This window comes from Nannobrachium achirus (genome assembly GCF_963921795.1).
Source record: "Nannobrachium achirus genome assembly, chromosome: 2".
Classification (NCBI taxonomy): Eukaryota; Metazoa; Chordata; class Actinopteri; order Myctophiformes; family Myctophidae; genus Nannobrachium; species Nannobrachium achirus.
The window spans coordinates 74830847-74853194 of NC_137811.1; the positions used below are offsets into that span (position 1 = coordinate 74830847).

Genomic DNA, 22348 nt, shown 5'->3' on the forward strand with positions numbered 1-22348 from the left:
GACTTTTCAGAACCCAATGCAAAGTCAATGGCAGACAGCCTCTGTCAAGATGACAAAACGCGAAAATCGTAATAACTAATACTAATGAGTAAACCAACAGTTTTATAAGAACAATATTGTTGTAACTAAGAGATTCGGGAAGGTATCTATATTTAATAAACACAGAATAAGAAGTAATAAGAAGAAGTCGCTATGGTTATTTCCTGGTTTAATGCGGTCTGCGGTGCGGTGCTCTCCGCTCCAGAGAGGAACAGAGGATTCAGCTGTCTGGAGTGGAGGGGGTGGAGCCAAAATGCGCGTTCATGAGATTAGACCCAACTGCAGTACCTCAAAACGGCCAACATGTCCTTTTGGTTTCAGGGCGCCCCCAGGGTTCTGGGGGCTTGGTTCAAACATGAAGGAAGTGTCTTTGTTGAACATGATTTTAATGGGAAAATGCACTTCTCTCCAATCTGTTCCTCTGACGTCCAGCTGTGATTGGTCAGAACAAGCTGCTTCCCCCAGAGAAGATGAAGCACGGCATCAAGCTGGTGGACGACCAGATGAACTGGTGTGACAGCGCTATGGAGGTGAGATACTGATACTAACCACCAGACAGCGCTATGGAGGTGAGATATTAACCATTATATATGTCACGGTTTTAAAGAGAAACAGGACGGTCGAGAAACGGAGCACTCGGTGTGCAGCACGGGGCGGAACAAGCGGTCGCCCACAGCAACATCCTCCAGGCGGAGCCGCGCCCGCTCGATTGTCCACGACATTGCAAGCGGCGCGCAGAGTTACGAAGCCGTGGTGAATGCAATAGTTATATTTATGCCCAGGCCGTAAGGCCTGGGCAAGCCCACGATAAACACCCTGTCCAAGTGACTACAATGGAGCTAATGGCTAAGCTAGGCTAGGCTAGGCTAGGCTAGGCTAGGCTAGTAAATACAGTCGCAAACGAGTGACGTCAGCGCCTTCACTAGTGAATGCGAGTGAATGGCTGTCGTCGCCACCTGGTGGTGATTAGTGTGTGGTGAACGACAAAACAAGCGCTCTTACAATGAACGTCCTGCGTTACCCAAACATCCTGTAACATATATACCACCAGATGAACTGGTGTGACAGCGCTATGGAGGTGAGATATTAACCATACTAACCATTATATACTCATACTAACCACCAGATGAACTGGTGTGACAGCGCTATGGAGGGGAGATACTGATGTAGGCCTCAGTGGTTCTCAACCGGTGGGTCCCCAAATTATTTTGGGTGGGTCCCCAGATGATTAACTTAATGTGCAACATTGTTTTCTCACTTAACAGTAAACAAACCAACATAAAGTTTTAAGTGTATAAACTCTATACACTTAAACTTTATGTTGGTTTGATTACGACTATAGAGGGTATCTGCACATTTCTATAGTGACAATTGAAGGACCTTTTAATACCTCTAAAATGACAAATTAAACATTGTCCAAATTGTCAAAATATTAGAGGTAGAAATGTGAAAATAGCCGATCTACGTGTTCACAGCGCCTCGCAATGGCGAGATCTGCTATTTCACAATAGAATCGTGTTATACAAAATGTAATGCCTCAACTCTTAGTGCTCATCAGGGTGGGGGGTCCCAGTTAAAATATGATTATTTTGGGCGTCGTGGCCTGAAAAGGATGAGAACCACTGATGTAGGCTATAGCCTACAGTGTGTGTGTGTGTGTTGCTGCTCACTAGTGAGCCTGGCTCTTTGGCTGACTGGTAAAGTACACACCATCGGATACAGCCAGGGGTCCCGGGTTCGCCTCCCGCCGAGGCTACCCTGATACTAGTCTGGGATCACTTCACTTTTCGGACTTGTAACCGGTCTGGAGCGGAAACCACAAAACGTCATGTTGTAGTACTCAAAGGACTACAATTTGGCCGGAACTATCCACCGGAAACAGTTTTAACCCAAAATAATTCCCCTGCACTCAAGGACATACTTTTAAGGCCTACCTAATAAACTCATTGATGCGGAGTAGTTTTGCTTTTGAAAAATTTGTTTGGTATATGCATCTTTTAGTCCAACTCGTAGCGACTGGCAAGACTACACTAGGCTACTCAAGCATTTTAAAAGGGATTGGGGAAACAAACGGAGGGAACCAAATCAGAGCGACGCCGCTTCTTCTAGTGGTTTCCGCGTTGGGTGGAAACCAAACGGGCTGTTGTGAACGAACACCAGGCTTTCTCTCAGAAAGCCTGGTGGGCGAGATTACACTGATACTAACCATCAGATGAACCGGCGTGACAGGTTTATAATGGTAATAATGGTGCATTTACAGTATACAGCACTTTATTCCAGAGCACTTTACATAGATTGTGCATTACATTCACCCATTCACACACACATTCATTACATTCACCCATTCACACACACATTCATTACATTCATCCATTGACACACACATTCATTACATTCATCCATTGACACACACATTCATTACATTCACCCATTAACACACACATTCACACACCAATGGCAGAGGAAACCATGCAAGGCACCAACCTGCTCACCGGGAGCAACTAGGTGTTCAGAGTCTTGCTCAAGGACTCTTCCACACTAACTCTGGGGGAGCCCGGGATCAAACTGGGAACCTTCACAACCAAGCAAAGCATGACCAATCGTGTCTAATTGGACATTACAAAGTGTATGCATTTCATCCTTACAACCCAGATTTCATCACTCAGAAAGTTTACAAAATACAGGCTCAATTTGATGGGGGACAAAATGCCTATAGCAACCACACTAATAATATAAACTAGAAGAAGGGCGGCCGAGCGTCTAGTCAGGGGCCGACCTACTCAGGAACGACGTAAATAGGGAATGAATGCCCCACCCTTTAATGCAAACCCTATTATACCTGTTGTCATAGGACCCGTTTTGACCATCTCTTTGCCTGTTTCCATTTATGCCCATATATGGAGATACCGTAAATCCCCAATTAGTAGCCCGGGCGTTTATTTCACAAAATGGGGTCAGACCCCGGGCGCTTAAAAGGGACCAGGCGGCTATTGGTAACAGGCTTTTATTTATTTTGGCACTGGCCAGCACTGGGCCATTATTTGGTAAATTTTTCTTTCTCAAACTATATAATAGTAATAATAATCAAAATGTTATAATTATTATTATTATTATTTTAATTGTTATGAACACCCAGAAAATAGCACATTGTGATCTATTAGACCAAACCTCATTTAAAAAATATCAAGAGTGTATGAATGCCTTTAAAAAAAAATATATACTATTATTTATACTAAGGGAATCTTTCTCCAAAATAATCAATTACCGCATGCCAGCAAAGACGCATCTAGGTCTGTAGTCAACGAGTCAACGACCCAATTAGCGCAGAAGTCCTGCAGCTGGAGCTGTTCTGACTGGACTCGCTGACATGACCACTGAACAGCTCCACTATCCTGAGTTCCTGACATGAAACCATTATGGTATTGCATTATGATCAAGCCTTCTGCATTCCCCTTGCACCTCAAAATAATGGATTACTTCTTCAAAATGCGGACTGGATAAAAAGAGGCAGCAACAGTAGGTAATGACTCTGAGTTAGGGTTGTCAGGCCAACCCTGGATCAGAATAACTCAGAGTCATTACCTACTGTTGCTGCCTCTTTTTATCCAGTCATTTATACAACGGTTACATAAATGACCAGTTAAGTTGAATAAATAGCAAATAATACCAAACAACCAAACAAATAATAGCCCGGGCTCTTACATAAAACATAATAAGGATAATATTAATTGCAAATAACGGCCCAGGCGCTTATACGAACCGTGCGCTTATTTGAAACAGGCGTTTATTGTGCAAAATGGGGTCAGACCCCGGGCGGATATATGGGACCCGGCGGCAGTTTGCCACCGGGCGATTAATTGGGGATTTACGGTATCTATATCTGTCTGTCTGCATCCATTTCATGCCCATATGGAGATCTCTGCAGATACAGTGCCGGTTCTGGAAAACACTGATGTCAGACATCAGCTCCGCATACGGAGAATCTGAACCTTTCGCGCCGGGTTCCCGGAAAATCGTGTATTGGGTCGGGTCGACCACTGCACTACCTGCTGCGGCGGGGAACGCGCGTGCCAAATTTGAAGCCGGTGGGACGAACGGTCCTCGAGATAAGCAGAATGAATACATGCATACCTACACACTCACAGAGATTTTGTGTTGACTCATGTGGCGTATGTGATGTCAGAGCCTTTTATGAAGTGACGTCACAGTGAGTCAGCGCTTGCTCCGGTCCTTCCGGAACAGCCCGATGTCAGACATCATCTCTGCATACGGAGATTCCGAACGTTTCGTGCCGGTTCCGGAAAACCACATATCGGGTCGGGTCGAGGCCTACCTAAGAGCGTAGGCAAAGGTCTGAGCTATCTGCGTGCGGAGTCTGTAGAACCAACCATGTGCTGTCAGGGCTCTCTGTGAGTCTGTAGAACCAACCATGTGCTGTCAGGGCTCTGTGTGTGTGTCTGTAGAACCAATCATGTGCTGTCAGGGCTCTCTGTGAGTCTGTAGAACCAACCATGTGCTGTCAGGGCTCTGTGTGTGTGTCTGTAGAACCAACCATGTGCTGTCAGGGCTCTCTGTGAGTCTGTAGAACCAACCATGTGCTGTCAGGGCTCTGTGTGTGTGTCTGTAGAACCAACCATGTGCTGTCAGGGCTCTGTGTGTGTGTCTGTAGAACCAACCATGTGCTGTCAGGGCTCTCTGTGAGTCTGTAGAACCAACCATGTGCTGTCAGGGCTCTGTGTGTGTGTCTGTAGAACCAACCATGTGCTGTCAGGGCTCTTTCATGCGATTCAGGCCAATTCGGCCTCGGCTTCAATTAGTAGCCAGGAAGGATATGTAAATATAAATAGGACTTTCTATGGTGTCTCGCAGTACCTGAGGAACCAGACAGTAACTATATACAGGGTTCCCACGGTCATGAAATTCCTGGAAATATTTTGAAATTTGAAAAATATTTTTCCAGTACTGGAAAGGTTTTGGAATTGATCAAGGGTCCTGGAAGGTCCTGGAAAAAATAGCTATGCATTGTCTTTGGTTAATGATTTTGTTAATAGCTCAACAAATTAAACATTGGGCAAATTGTCAAATATTAGAGGCAAAAATTGTGAAAAGAGCAGATCTACATGCTCACAACGCCTCGCAACACGAGGCGTTGTGAGCATGTAGATCTGCTATTTTCACAATAGAACCGTGTTATACAAAATTATACCTCAACTCGTAGTGCTCGTCAGGGTGCCGGGGTCCCCAGTTAAAACATGATTATTTCAGGGGTCACGGCCTGAAAAGGGTGAGAACCGCTGGCATACACTGCCTGTCTTTGAGCATTGCACATAGGAGTAAGCGACTTGTTAATGAGCTGAATTATTGTTATATAGTCCTGGAAATTGGGTTAAATATTCTGGAAAAGTTTTGGAAATGTATTGGTAAAAATGTGTGGGAACCCAAATATACATCTTATGTTTCTATGGGGTCTTGCAGTACCTGAGGGACCAGACAGTAACTATATAAATATACATATTGTGTTTCTATTGTGTCTTCAGGGGTTAAAGTTCTCTGTCCTGGGGACTGATTTCAGTCTTGAGGATTCCATAGGGGCCATTTCTGAGATCAGTGCAGATCTGCAAAAAAATTATAAATAAGGGGGAGGTGTAACGATGGCCGCGGCGGGAATGACAGTCGTCAAAACGCTAGTTAAGTGATCTCCAAAAACTAAAAAGCAGTTATAATTTCAAGATATGAGTATTTGAATTGTCCAGACTAGCATAGAATACAACAGAACTTCAGAAGATACTTCTATAAAATTAAGCATTGGCACACACACATTCAGTGAAGGCAGTTCAGAACTACATTCAGTGAAGGCAGTTCAGAACTTAGGGGAAACACCCCAAGTATTGGTGTGTGCTGCACGTGCCGTGTTTCTAAAGTCACATATTGGGTCTGAAAATACATTTCAGTCTTGGGATTTTTTGGGGCTTTAAAGGACAACTTTTTAAAGGACACCTTTTTTTTTACAACAAGGGTTCATATTTTAGATTGTAATTAGAGAAAAGAAAAAGTGAGTGTTAAAATGTTTTCATTTGCTTCGTTCTATTGTTTTATCGCGTCTAAAATGTGGGGCATGCGTACGCATGGGGGCATGCGTACAAGTGGCTAAATATGTCTTTTTAGACACAATAAGCCAGCAGTTTCTTTATTGCTATTTACAGTAACACTTCTAGCCCCCATAAGTCACATCCAACCATGAAAGGTTGCGTTGTATCTTGGGAATGGGCTTATTATGTGTAAAATGACATATTTAGCCACTTGTACACATGCCCCCAACCACTGAAATAAGAATCTCTAAAACAATAGAAAGACGTAAATGAAATAATTTTAACACTCATCTTTTATATTCTTTAATTACAATCTAAAATATGAACCCTTGTTGTAAAAAACTAAAGTTGTCCTTTAACCCCTGTGTGTTTCAGTACCTGAGGGACCAGACTGACATGCTGGTGGTTGGAGTCATCGGCCTGCAAGGAGCAGGGAAGTCCACCATCATGTCTCTGCTGTCCGCTAACACTCCTGAAGAGGACCAGAGGTACACTATAACAACGCTCTCTCTTGATTGGATGGACCTGGAAATGTGTTGTCTGTTTACTAAAGAGATGGAGAAAGGGAGACCCATGTTACTCTGTATCAGATCTTTAGAGCCGTTGAACACTCATTCAACAACAAAATATCACTTGCACCACGTTTACATTTAGGCCTAGGATTATTGAATGCTTTAACCAGTGAAAAATAGCAGATATACAAGCTCACAGCGCGGCACAGAGTGCCGCGCTGCGAGCTTGTAGATCTGCTATTTTTGAAAAAGTCGTGAAAATGTGTGCAAATCTTTGAATATATGTATTTTCAAAGCGAACGTTTGTAACTCAAATACTGCTTCTGGGGGGGTCCCTGGAACTAGATATTTTGAGATGGGGGTCCGTGGCCAAATACAGTTTGGGGGTCCTTCACATGAAAAAGTTTGAGAACCACTGACATAGTAGTCTTTCAAGTTCAGACTAGCTGAGCTCCAGTTAAGTGAAAAGGACCTTTTCTTTGACGATGGCTGGCCAGATTGCTGACATAGAAACATAGGTTTTTTCAAAAAACCTTAGAAGGATTCAAAAGACACTTATAGAATCGGGTCAAAATTCAAATGTTCACGATTTTTCAAAAATAGCAGATCTACAAGCTCGAGCTTGTAGATCTGCTATTTCTCACTGGTTAAAGCGTTCAATAATTCTAGGCCTAAATGGGTTAAGTCAGCAGCAGCTCACCAACACTGGTGTCTGTGAAATCAAATCAACCAGCTGAACCCGGGGGCCTCATTACAAAATGGCAAGGGTTGCAGTTGATAAAATGACAACATTAATGATACTTGATAACTTCTGTCTTTCATTGGAGCCTTATGTTGTTGCTCTTGACAACTGACACCGTTTTATGGCAAATTAAACAATTAGTGGTATTGAATTTGCGTGAGATGGTAACATGAAAGCATCCGTCCATTTTGGGTTAAAGTGAAGCCATGCGTGTTTTGTATCGGTTGCCCTGGTTGTACTTAGCGTTGCATGCGCAGTAATGGTGATGACGCGCTCCACAGGGGAGGAAAATCAGTCTATAGAGGCCACGTGTTCAGATAACATGTTGTTTATTGTGATGGCTGCGTGTATAGAGGCCACGTGTTCAGAAAACATGTTGTTTATTGTGATGGTTGCGTGTATAGAGACCATGTGTTCAGAAAACATGTTGTTTATTGTGATGGTTGCGTGTATAGAGACCATGTGTTCAGATAACATGTTGTTTATTGTGATGGTTGCGTGTATAGAGACCATGTGTTCAGATAACATGTTGTTTATTGTGATGGCTGCATGTATAGAGACCATGTGTTCAGATAACATGTTGTTTATAGTGATGGTTGCGTGTATAGAGACCATGTGTTCAGATAACATGTTGTTTATAGTGATGGTTGCGTGTATAGAGACCATGTGTTCAGATAACATGTTGTTTATTGTGATGGCTGCATGTATAGAGACCATGTGTTCAGATAACATGTTGTTTATTGTGATGGTTGCGTGTATAGAGGCCACGTGTTCAGATAACATGTTGTTTATTGTGATGGTTGCGTGTATAGAGACCATGTGTTCAGATAACATGTTGTTTATTGTGATGGTTGCATGTATAGAGACCATGTGTTCAGATAACATGTTGTTTATTGTGATGGTTGCGTGTATAGAGACCATGTGTTCAGATAACATGTTGTTTATTGTGATGGCTGCGTGTATAGAGACCATGTGTTCAGATAACATGTTGTTTATTGTGATGGTTGCGTGTATAGAGACCATGTGTTCAGATAACATGTTGTTTATAGTGATGGTTGCGTGTATAGAGACCATGTGTTCAGATAACATGTTGTTTATTGTGATGGCTGCGTGTATAGAGACCATGTGTTCAGATAACATGTTGTTTATAGTGATGGCTGCGTGTATAGAGACCATGTGTTCAGATAACATGTTGTTTATAGTGATGGTTGCGTGTATAGAGACCATGTGTTCAGATAACATGTTGTTTATTGTGATGGCTGCATGTATAGAGACCATGTGTTCAGATAACATGTTGTTTATTGTGATGGCTGCGTGTATAGAGACCATGTGTTCAGATAACATGTTGTTTATTGTGATGGTTGCGTGTATAGAGACCATGTGTTCAGATAACATGTTGTTTATTGTGATGGTTGCATGTATAGAGACCATGTGTTCAGATAACATGTTGTTTATAGTGATGGTTGCATGTATAGAGACCATGTGTTCAGATAACATGTTGTTTATAGTGATGGTTGCATGTATAGAGACCATGTGTTCAGATAACATGTTGTTTATTGTGATGGCTGCGTGTATAGAGACCATGTGTTCAGATAACATGTTGTTTATTGTGATGGTTGCGTGTATAGAGACCATGTGTTCAGATAACATGTTGTTTATTGTGATGGCTGCGTGTATAGAGACCATGTGTTCAGATAACATGTTGTTTATTGTGATGGTTGCATGTATAGAGACCATGTGTTCAGATAACATGTTGTTTATAGTGATGGTTGCGTGTATAGAGACCATGTGTTCAGATAACATGTTGTTTATTGTGATGGCTGCGTGTATAGAGACCATGTGTTCAGATAACATGTTGTTTATTGTGATGGTTGCATGTATAGAGACCATGTGTTCAGATAACATGTTGTTTATTGTGATGGTTGCGTGTATAGAGACCATGTGTTCAGATAACATGTTGTTTATTGTGATGGTTGCGTGTATAGAGGCCATGTGTTCAGATAACATGTTGTTTATTGTGATGGTTGCATGTATAGAGACCATGTGTTCAGATAACATGTTGTTTATAGTGATGGTTGCGTGTATAGAGACCATGTGTTCAGATAACATGTTGTTTATTGTGATGGCTGCATGTATAGAGACCATGTGTTCAGATAACATGTTGTTTATTGTGATGGTTGCATGTATAGAGACCATGTGTTCAGATAACATGTTGTTTATTGTGATGGCTGCATGTATAGAGACCATGTGTTCAGATAACATGTTGTTTATTGTGATGGTTGCGTGTATAGAGACCATGTGTTCAGATAACATGTTGTTTATTGTGATGGTTGCATGTATAGAGACCATGTGTTCAGATAACATGTTGTTTATTGTGATGGTTGCATGTATAGAGACCATGTGTTCAGATAACATGGTGTTTATTGTGATGGTTGCATGTATAGAGACCATGTGTTCAGATAACATGTTGTTTATAGTGATGGTTGCATGTATAGAGACCATGTGTTCAGATAACATGTTGTTTATTGTGATGGTTGCATGTATAGAGACCATGTGTTCAGATAACATGTTGTTTATTGTGATGGCTGCGTGTATAGAGACCATGTGTTCAGATAACATGTTGTTTATTGTGATGGCTGCGTGTATAGAGACCATGTGTTCAGATAACATGTTGTTTATTGTGATGGTTGCGTGTATAGAGACCATGTGTTCAGATAACATGTTGTTTATTGTGATGGTTGCATGTATAGAGACCATGTGTTCAGATAACATGTTGTTTATTGTGATGGCTGCGTGTATAGAGACCATGTGTTCAGATAACATGTTGTTTATAGTGATGGCTGCGTGTATAGAGACCATGTGTTCAGATAACATGTTGTTTATTGTGATGGTTGCATGTATAGAGACCATGTGTTCAGATAACATGTTGTTTATTGTGATGGCTGCGTGTATAGAGACCATGTGTTCAGATAACATGTTGTTTATAGTGATGGCTGCGTGTATAGAGACCATGTGTTCAGATAACATGTTGTTTATTGTGATGGTTGCATGTATAGAGACCATGTGTTCAGATAACATGTTGTTTATTGTGATGGCTGCGTGTATAGAGACCATGTGTTCAGATAACATGTTGTTTATTGTGATGGTTGCGTGTATAGAGACCATGTGTTCAGATAACATGTTGTTTATAGTGATGGTTGCGTGTATAGAGACCATGTGTTCAGATAACATGTTGTTTATTGTGATGGCTGCATGTATAGAGACCATGTGTTCAGATAACATGTTGTTTATTGTGATGGCTGCATGTATAGAGACCATGTGTTCAGATAACATGTTGTTTATTGTGATGGTTGCGTGTATAGAGACCATGTGTTCAGATAACATGTTGTTTATTGTGATGGCTGCGTGTATAGAGACCATGTGTTCAGATAACATGTTGTTTATTGTGATGGTTGCATGTATAGAGACCATGTGTTCAGATAACATGTTGTTTATAGTGATGGTTGCGTGTATAGAGACCATGTGTTCAGATAACATGTTGTTTATTGTGATGGTTGCATGTATAGAGACCATGTGTTCAGATAACATGTTGTTTATTGTGATGGTTGCGTGTATAGAGACCATGTGTTCAGATAACATGTTGTTTATTGTGATGGCTGCGTGTATAGAGACCATGTGTTCAGATAACATGTTGTTTATAGTGATGGTTGCGTGTATAGAGACCATGTGTTCAGATAACATGTTGTTTATTGTGATGGCTGCGTGTATAGAGGCCATGTGTTCAGATAACATGTTGTTTATTGTGATGGCTGCGTGTATAGAGACCATGTGTTCAGATAACATGTTGTTTATAGTGATGGTTGCATGTATAGAGACCATGTGTTCAGATAACATGTTGTTTATTGTGATGGTTGCATGTATAGAGACCATGTGTTCAGATAACATGTTGTTTATTGTGATGGCTGCGTGTATAGAGACCATGTGTTCAGATAACATGTTGTTTATTGTGATGGCTGCGTGTATAGAGACCACGTGTTCAGATAACATGTTGTTTATTGTGATGGTTGCGTGTATAGAGACCACGTGTTCAGATAACATGTTGTTTATTGTGATGGTTGCATGTATAGAGACCATGTGTTCAGATAACATGTTGTTTATTGTGATGGCTGCGTGTATAGAGACCATGTGTTCAGATAACATGTTGTTTATTGTGATGGTTGCGTGTATAGAGACCATGTGTTCAGATAACATGTTGTTTATTGTGATGGCTGCGTGTATAGAGACCATGTGTTCAGATAACATGTTGTTTATTGTGATGGTTGCGTGTATAGAGACCATGTGTTCAGATAACATGTTGTTTATTGTGATGGCTGCGTGTATAGAGACCATGTGTTCAGATAACATGTTGTTTATTGTGATGGTTGCGTGTATAGAGACCATGTGTTCAGATAACATGTTGTTTATTGTGATGGTTGCGTGTATAGAGACCATGTGTTCAGATAACATGTTGTTTATTGTGATGGTTGCGTGTATAGAGACCATGTGTTCAGATAACATGTTGTTTATTGTGATGGCTGCGTGTATAGAGACCATGTGTTCAGATAACATGTTGTTTATTGTGATGGTTGCGTGTATAGAGACCATGTGTTCAGATAACATGTTGTTTATTGTGATGGTTGCATGTATAGAGACCATGTGTTCAGATAACATGTTGTTTATTGTGATGGTTGCATGTATAGAGACCATGTGTTCAGATAACATGTTGTTTATTGTGATGGCTGCATGTATAGAGACCATGTGTTCAGATAACATGTTGTTTATTGTGATGGTTGCATGTATAGAGACCATGTGTTCAGATAACATGTTGTTTATTGTGATGGTTGCGTGTATAGAGACCATGTGTTCAGATAACATGTTGTTTATTGTGATGGTTGCATGTATAGAGACCATGTGTTCAGATAACATGTTGTTTATTGTGATGGTTGCATGTATAGAGACCATGTGTTCAGATAACATGTTGTTTATTGTGATGGTTGCGTGTATAGAGACCATGTGTTCAGATAACATGTTGTTTATTGTGATGGTTGCGTGTATAGAGACCATGTGTTCAGATAACATGTTGTTTATAGTGATGGTTGCGTGTATAGAGACCATGTGTTCAGATAACATGTTGTTTATAGTGATGGTTGCATGTATAGAGACCATGTGTTCAGATAACATGTTGTTTATTGTGATGGTTGCGTGTATAGAGACCATGTGTTCAGATAACATGTTGTTTATTGTGATGGTTGCATGTATAGAGACCATGTGTTCAGATAACATGTTGTTTATTGTGATGGTTGCGTGTATAGAGACCATGTGTTCAGATAACATGTTGTTTATTGTGATGGTTGCATGTATAGAGACCATGTGTTCAGATAACATGTTGTTTATAGTGATGGTTGCGTGTATAGAGACCATGTGTTCAGATAACATGTTGTTTATTGTGATGGCTGCGTGTATAGAGACCATGTGTTCAGATAACATGTTGTTTATTGTGATGGTTGCATGTATAGAGACCATGTGTTCAGATAACATGTTGTTTATTGTGATGGTTGCGTGTATAGAGACCATGTGTTCAGATAACATGTTGTTTATTGTGATGGTTGCGTGTATAGAGACCATGTGTTCAGATAACATGTTGTTTATTGTGATGGTTGCGTGTATAGAGACCATGTGTTCAGATAACATGTTGTTTATAGTGATGGTTGCATGTATAGAGACCATGTGTTCAGATAACATGTTGTTTATTGTGATGGCTGCGTGTATAGAGACCATGTGTTCAGATAACATGTTGTTTATAGTGATGGCTGCGTGTATAGAGACCATGTGTTCAGATAACATGTTGTTTATTGTGATGGCTGCATGTATAGAGACCATGTGTTCAGATAACATGTTGTTTATAGTGATGGTTGCGTGTATAGAGACCATGTGTTCAGATAACATGTTGTTTATAGTGATGGCTGCGTGTATAGAGACCATGTGTTCAGATAACATGTTGTTTATTGTGATGGCTGCATGTATAGAGACCATGTGTTCAGATAACATGTTGTTTATTGTGATGGCTGCGTGTATAGAGACCATGTGTTCAGATAACATGTTGTTTATAGTGATGGCTGCGTGTATAGAGACCATGTGTTCAGATAACATGTTGTTTATAGTGATGGTTGCGTGTATAGAGACCATGTGTTCAGATAACATGTTGTTTATTGTGATGGCTGCGTGTATAGAGACCATGTGTTCAGATAACATGTTGTTTATTGTGATGGTTGCGTGTATAGAGACCATGTGTTCAGATAACATGTTGTTTATAGTGATGGTTGCATGTATAGAGACCATGTGTTCAGATAACATGTTGTTTATTGTGATGGCTGCATGTATAGAGACCATGTGTTCAGATAACATGTTGTTTATTGTGATGGCTGCGTGTATAGAGACCATGTGTTCAGATAACATGTTGTTTATAGTGATGGTTGCATGTATAGAGACCATATGTTCAGATAACATGTTGTTTATTGTGATGGCTGCGTGTATAGAGACCATGTGTTCAGATAACATGTTGTTTATTGTGATGGTTGCGTGTATAGAGACCATGTGTTCAGATAACATGTTGTTTATTGTGATGGCTGCGTGTATAGAGACCATGTGTTCAGATAACATGTTGTTTATTGTGATGGCTGCGTGTATAGAGACCACGTGTTCAGATAACATGTTGTTTATTGTGATGGTTGCGTGTATAGAGACCATGTGTTCAGATAACATGTTGTTTATTGTGATGGCTGCGTGTATAGAGACCATGTGTTCAGATAACATGTTGTTTATTGTGATGGCTGCATGTATAGAGACCATGTGTTCAGATAACATGTTGTTTATTGTGATGGTTGCATGTATAGAGACCATGTGTTCAGATAACATGTTGTTTATAGTGATGGTTGCGTGTATAGAGACCATGTGTTCAGATAACATGTTGTTTATTGTGATGGTTGCGTGTATAGAGACCATGTGTTCAGATAACATGTTGTTTATTGTGATGGTTGCATGTATAGAGACCATGTGTTCAGATAACATGTTGTTTATTGTGATGGTTGCATGTATAGAGACCATGTGTTCAGATAACATGTTGTTTATTGTGATGGTTGCGTGTATAGAGACCATGTGTTCAGATAACATGTTGTTTATAGTGATGGCTGCATGTATAGAGACCATGTGTTCAGATAACATGTTGTTTATTGTGATGGTTGCGTGTATAGAGACCATGTGTTCAGATAACATGTTGTTTATAGTGATGGCTGCATGTATAGAGACCATGTGTTCAGATAACATGTTGTTTATTGTGATGTTTGCGTGTGGGTTTTATTATCTTTCCACAGAGGCTACGTGTTCAGAGCTCAGACCCAGGAGATCAAGGAGAGAGGAGGGAACCAGAGCTCTGGCATCGACTTCTACATCACGCAGGAGAGAGTCATCTACCTGGACACACAGGTAACATCACTTTTCTCACTCAACTGTAAACAAACCAGCATAAGGTTTAACCCATTTAGGCCTAGGATTATTGACTGCTTTAACCATTGAAAAATAGCAGATATACAAGCTCGCAGCGCGGCACCGAGTGCCACGCTGCGAGCTTGTAGATCTGCTGTTTTTGAAAAATCATGATTTTTCTGTGCAAGTCTTTGAATATATCTATTCAAAAGCGAACATTTGTAACTCAAATATTTGCTTCTGGGGGGTCCTTGGAACAACATATTTTGAGATGGGGGTCCGTGGCCAAATACCTGTAATTTTGGGGGTCCTTGACATGAAAAGGTTTGAGAACCACTGATTTAGAGGAAGGATTTGGAAGTTGGGTCAAAGATCGGGTCAAATGCCAGAGAGTCATCTATCTGGACACACGGGTAAGATCTCTCGGTCGTCCTCAGACGAGCTTCCGTCGGAGTCTCAAATCGTTCCGGTTCTCCATACACCCGGCCAGTTCCGAAGAGCTTTCAGCTCACGCATCCTTCTTCAGGACGTCCACATACATTAACGCGGAACGTCCTCGTGATCGATGCCCGCGCGTCGGTTCCCACAGGACCAGCCTGCTGGCCGGGAGCTCCCGATGTCTGTGGCAGTGGCCGGCCAGCTTCATGACACAAACATGACACAAACATTCTTAATGCTTTCCGATGCTGTAAAAATGTGTAGTAAATGCATATTAAATGTAATGCTCATTATGTATTTGTAGCCTACTTAGTCATTTTGATAGTAGGCTAATATAGCTAATAGACGTTTAATATATTGTTACTGTCGGGCAGAAACCTTGTATCTCCAAGTTTCAAATTTGTATGTTTTTTTCCCCCCGCAAAGCAAAGCCCTGCTTCATCATACAACACTGACGCACAAAAGTAGTGAAAACAGCAGATCTACAAGCACACAACACCTCGCGGTGCGAGGCGTTGTGTGCTTGTAGATCGGCTGTTTTCACTAGTTTAGTTCATTTTTTTGAGCGGTGGTTACACCGTCTCCTATACGTGGCCGTGTGTGTATGCGTCCGTCCGTCCGTGTGTGTGTGTGTGCGTGTCTGTATGTAGCCTGCAGGCCTGCAGTACCTTTTATGACCACACATGTTAAGGGAGGGGCGCTGTTGTTCAGGCCAGGCCAGACCAGGCACACACACACACACGCACACACACACACACACACACACACACACACACACACAGGGGGGAAGGGGGGGGGGTAAACCACCGCTCAGTTCACACGGGTGTGATTTTTAAATGATGAATACAAAACGAAGTTTTGGACATACAAGGTTTCCACCCGACAACGACGATATATAAGGCTTTTATAATTTTTTGCGCCTCCAGACAGAATTTTTTTTTTTTTTTTTGGTCCAATATGGCTCTTTCAACATTTTGGGTTGCCGACCCCTGTCCTAGCTGCTACCTTCTTGCTGAGCCTCAACATTTCTCACTCAACAGTAAACATACCAACATAACGTTTAAGTGTATTGAGGGTATCTGCACATTTCTAAAGCGACAATTCAAAATGTCAAATTAAACATTGGCCAAAGGCTTAGGGGTTTGTCAAATATTAGAGGCAGAAATTGTGAAAATGGTAAATGGTGCATTTATATATCCAAGGCGCTTTACATAGATTGTGCATTACATTCACCCATTCACACACATTCATACACCGATGGCATTGAAAACATGCAAGGAACCAACCTGCTCACCAGGAGCAACTAGGGGTTCAGAGTCTTGCTCAAGGACTCTTCGACGTTAACTCACATTAACTCAGGGGGAGCCTGGATTCGAATTGGGAACCCTTTGTGCTCTAATGACGGTTTCTCTACCCCTGAGCTATGCCCCGCCCCTTGAAAATAGATATCTACATTCTTGCGAGGCGTTGTGAGCATGTAGATAGGCTATTTTCACAATAGAACTGTGTTATACAAACTGTAATACCTCAACTCTTAGGGTGGGGGGGTCCCCAGTTAAAATATGATTATTTTGGGGGTCGCAGGCTGAAAAGGTTGAGAACCCCTGCTCTACATCACCTAGGAGGGAGTGATCTACCTGGATACAACTACGTTAACCCATTTAGGCCTGAACACATTATGACGCAATATTTTATGCTTTAAATATACTAAAAATAGCAGATATACAAGCTCACAGCGCGGCACCGAGTGCCGCGCTGCGAGCTTGTAGATCTGCTATTTTTGAAAAATCGTGAAAAATAGAATTTTGACCCGATTCTACAAGTGTCTTTTGAATCCTTCTAAGATTTTTGGAAAAAACCTAGGTTTCTATGTCAGCAATCTGGCCAGCCATCGTCAAAGAAAAGGTCCTTTTCACTTAACTGGAGCTCAGTTAGTCTGTTCTTGAGAGACTACTATGTCAGTGGTGCTCAAACCTTTTCATGTGAAGGACCCCCAAAATGATATTTATTGGCCACGGACCCCCATCTCAAAATATCTAGTTCCAGGGACCACCCCAGAAGCAAAATTTGAGTTACAAACGTTCGCTTTGAAAATACATATATTCAAAGATCTGCACACATTTTCACGACTTTTTCAAAAATAGCAGATCTACAAGCTCGCAGTGCGGCACTCGGTGCCGCGCTGTGAGCTTGTATATCTGCTATTTTTCACTGGTTAAAGCATTCAATAATTCTAGGCCCTAAATGGGTTAAACTTATCTCAACAAAAAGGAAACACAGAGTAACTTGTTCAGTGTTCAGTTTTGTAGTTTTAGAGCCTCGTTGCTGGTCTCCAATGTCCTGTAGCCTAGACGTTGGAACAAAAGAGTATTTTTTTTTTTTTTAACACTGCATGACAGAAAGTCTTTACCATAGCAATGCATGGTAAGTCATGACCTGTGATGTCATGCCGTACCTTGTATTTTTTTGGTCACAGAATGCGAGGCCTGCTCTGCCGGAAACGTCGCGAAAAAAAAAGTTATGGACATTAGTATATTCACTGTCCCATTCACTATACATACAAATGGCCATAACCTTTTTTTTTTTCACGATGTTTCCGGCAGAGCTGTGGACCTTAATGACCAAGCTAATGGATAAAATAGAAAGTACGGCATGACATCACAGGTTCAACCCTATTCCTTGAGCTTTTGGGCTGACTAACACAGAAATAACAAAACATACCAAGATGTTCCAGCACATACCATATCAGTCTGTTCACATTATTCTCTGTGTTTCTTTGTTCCATAGCAGTGTGTTCACATTATTCTGTGTGTTTCTTTGTTCCATAGCAGTGTGTTCACATTATTCTGTGTGTTTCTTTGTTCCATAGCAGTGTGTTCACATTATTCTGCGTGTTTCTTTGGTCCATAGCAGTGTGTTCACATTATTCTGTGTGTTTCTTTGTTCCATAGCAGTGTGTTCACATTATTCTGTGTGTTTCTTTGTTCCATAGCAGTGTGTTCACATTATTCTGTGTGTTTCTTTGTTCCATAGCAGTGTGTTCACATTATTCTGCGTGTTTCTTTGGTCCATAGCAGTGTGTTCACATTATTCTGTGTGTTTCTTTGTTCCATAGCAGTGTGTTCACATTATTCTGCGTGTTTCTTTGGTCCATAGCAGTGTGTTCACATTATTCTGTGTGTTTCTTTGTTCCATAGCAGTGTGTTCACATTATTCTGTGTGTTTCTTTGGTCCATAGCAGTGTGTTCACATTATTCTGCGTGTTTCTTTGGTCCATAGCAGTCTGTTCACATTATTCTGTGTTTCTGCAGCCAATCCTCAGCCCCTCCATTCTGGACCACCTGATCAACAACGACCGCAAGCTGCCTCCAGAGTACAACCTGCCTCACACATACATAGAGATGCAGGTCAGTACGACCTGCTCACACATACATAGAGATGCAGGTCAGTACGACCTGCTCACACATACATAGAGATGTACGACCTGCTCACACATACGTACGACCTGAGCAGCGAGTGAGCAGTATGACCTGCTCACTCGCTAGCCTTCGCCGTGGACTGAAGACTCACCTTTTCAGACTCCACCTAAACCCATAGCACTACTGAAACACTCAATGACCATACATGAAGCTAGTCAGCATTTGTTTTTAGGTTTTTAGAACCTTTTCTTGACTGATTATTTCGTTTCCTAGATAGATATCCATTTGCATTTGTTATATTACTGTTGATGTATTGACATATTATCCTGTTTATTATAGTGATGTATTATCTGCTTATTGTAAGTCGCTTTGGATTAAAAGCGTCTGCTAAATGCCTAAACTGTAAACTGTAAACACATACATAGAGATGTGCGACCTGCTCACACATACATAGAGATGTGCGACCTGCTCACACATACATAGAGATGCAGGTCAGTGGTTGGCCTGCAGAGGGCACTGTGGCTGTGTACTGTACATACACTATTAGGGAAGGAGCGATCCCTTCCTATTATTAATTCAATAATTCTTCTTGGCCTTGTGCGATTGCATTTACACCTTCACATGCAAACCTTTAATAATAAGAATAAACAAGTTAATTAAGAATACATGTTTGTGTGATTGTTCTCTTGCAGTCTCTCCAGATCACTGCCTTCCTGTTCACAGTGTGTCACGTGGTCATCGTGGTTCAGGACTGGTTCACTGACATCAACCTGTACAGGTAAGTACAGTAAAATAACTCATATACACACATACAGTATACACACACACACACACACACACACACACACACACACACACACACACACACACACACACACACACACACACACACAGATATAAAGAGCTAGATGCCTCGTTCGCCTCTGCAGTTCATTGGAGCGATGTGCAAAAGTTCTTGTCCGGACTTCCTGGAAAAACTAAGGGAACGCTGTCAGTCAAAGTGACTACTGGCCAATCACAGCGTGACTTTTCCGTGACTTATCCAAGTACCACAACTCAATTCAACAGAGCCAGTTCCGATGTTGCGCTGCTCAGCTGTTCTTATAGGCTGCATACGTAAAGACTCGCCTCCACCTACCTCTGATTGGCTTACCGACTTCCGTATGTGTGACGCACGCGGAAGCAATGAACACGGAAGCGACGAAGATTCCCTTAGTTGCTCAATGCATACACCCCCTAGCCGAAGGAGGCGTCTACCTTTCTATGTCTATGCACACACACACACACGCACGCACACACACACACACACACGCACACGCACACGTGCACGCCAGAGATTCCGTTAGCCGGTATTTACCGGCCATTGACCGGTTAAATGTTTAATTGGCCGGTAATTATAAAGTCCACCGGCCACCGTGGCCGGCTGGGAAAATGCCTCTTAGGCTATTTTATCATTTAATCTTATTATTCACATAATTATTTGTCTAAAGTAGTAAAGCTACAACCATTAAAACCTATCATAATTTTAAATTTGTATCATGTTCTGTCTTCTGTGAGTCTGACAGCGGAGCTCACCGCCACTGCTGCTGCTTCATGCTCATGCTGCGCTGTTAGAGGTGGGACTTTCGCGAACGAATCGAGTCTTTTGAACGGCTCTTTGAAATGAACGGTTCACAGTAGGGAGCCGTTCCTGAACAGTGGTGCGAAAAGTACGCCAGTCTTTTGAACGGCTCTTTGAAAGGAACGGATCCCAGAGATCCGGCTCACTTCAAATAGCCATACATCCCATCTCTATGTTACGCGCATTGGAAATATCAGAGCTTCAAGCTCACAACAAGTCGAAACGCGCAGCGCTGTGAGCTTGTATGTCTGCTATTTTAGACACGCACACGGCCTTACGGAGAAGCACACATCACGTTTCACAGCTGACAGTTCCAGCACCTTGTAACAATCAGCGCTATACAGCGTGGTTTTAGTGTTATAATCAGAACAGAACTGTGGTTCTAGACCAAGCTGGACCCAGAGTAGACGATAATAGTCGGGGATCCACATGCCCAAAAGCTCAAGGAATAGGGTTGAACCTGTGATTTTCTGCCGCACTTTTTATTTCTGTTTTATCTATTAGTTTGGTCATTAAGGTCCACAGAATGAGAGGCCTGCTCTGCCGGAAACATCGCGAAAAAAAGTTAACGGCCATTTGTATATTCACTGTCCCATTGACTCCACTAGAAATATTTAAAAAAGAAAATAAATCTGCTTTAAGTAGCATGTGAGGGGTCAAACTAGGGGTTCTTCATCATTCTGAATCCATTACAAGCATTTGTTTTGCATGAAAAACATTCCTTGGGCAAAATATTGGCCCCCAAACACTGTGAAAACACTGTGAAAAGTGATGAGTCATCACTTTTTTTCCACTTTTCACAGTTTTGGATGGCCAAAATTTTGCCCAAGGAATGTTTTTCATGCAAAACAAATGCTTGCAATGGATTCAGAATAATGAAGAACCCCTAGTTTGACCCCTCACATGCTACTTAAAGCAGATTTATTTTCTTTTTTAAATATTTCTAGTGAGTCAATGGGACAGTGAATATACAAATGGCCATAACTTTTTTTCGCGAAGTTTCCGGCAGAGCAGGCCTCTCATTCTGTGGACCTTAATGACCAAACTAATAGATAAAACAGAAATAAAAAGTGCGGCAGAACATCACAGGTCCTCTCCCATTATGAGGGACTGGATCCCCGGCTATAATGAAAAAGGGACCCGAACTCTGTGGAATCGTGGATATTATACAAGCACGCACACTCGCACAGCTTTCTGATCGCATGGATGTGATCCATCGTGGTCAAAGCAACTGAGGCAAGTCAAGTTAGTAACCTTCCTTGCGCCAACATAACATTAACAAAACAAAACAAATGTTGTGTGTTTGCATATTAAGGTTTAATGAGACGTGAAGCCAAAATCATATACAATTAATTTATTAATTTGTAGGCCACGTACTGTGTGGCAGGGCGCGCAAACGGTTCGCTTGTGTTGCGCGCCCACTTTAACCTATTCACTTCTTTATACTAGGCTACTACATAAGTAGATAGTTAGGAGGATATTATTTTAATTGTTAACTCGGGAACAGATTGCAATTGCATCTGTGATAAAGAGGAATTAAGGAAGCCCAGCGCTAACATAAAATGGTGTAATTATCAGTTGGGTGCACCATGCACATACTGCATACAGTATCTCATCTGCAAACACGTATGTGACGTTCAATATAATATGGCTGATAAATTAACTGATTGGCCGGTAAAAATCCTGCCGGCCAAGGTGGCCGGCCCCAAAAATGCCTAGCGGAAACCCTGGTGCACGCACACGCACGCACGCACATGCACACACTCATTCACACAGAGAGGACAGCAGAGGAAACCGAACGCACCATCTTGCTCATACAGGGAGCAGTTGAGGGTTCAGTGTCTTGCTCAAGAACTCTTGAGCAAGACACACTCAAGTGTTTTGTTCTTGAGTGTAACTCGAGTGCAAGACACTTGCTGTAAGTTCCTCAACAGCAAGTACTCTGATCCATACTGTGCTGGTTGTTT

The 22348-nt window shown here is 41.5% G+C and overlaps 1 protein-coding gene across 2 annotated transcripts in view; it reads left to right on the top strand.

Moving 5' to 3' along the window:
• Positions 1-22348, top strand: part of smg9 (SMG9 nonsense mediated mRNA decay factor) — a 65176-nt gene that overhangs the window by 15366 nt on the left and 27462 nt on the right. For both annotated transcript variants that reach the window (XM_080749153.1, XM_080749154.1), the window contains 5 exons: positions 472-569; positions 6504-6616; positions 14792-14903; positions 18653-18748; positions 19453-19538. In XM_080749153.1, coding sequence (XP_080605279.1) covers positions 472-569; positions 6504-6616; positions 14792-14903; positions 18653-18748; positions 19453-19538 — 505 coding nt within the window. The remainder of the gene's footprint in view (positions 1-471; positions 570-6503; positions 6617-14791; positions 14904-18652; positions 18749-19452; positions 19539-22348) is intronic.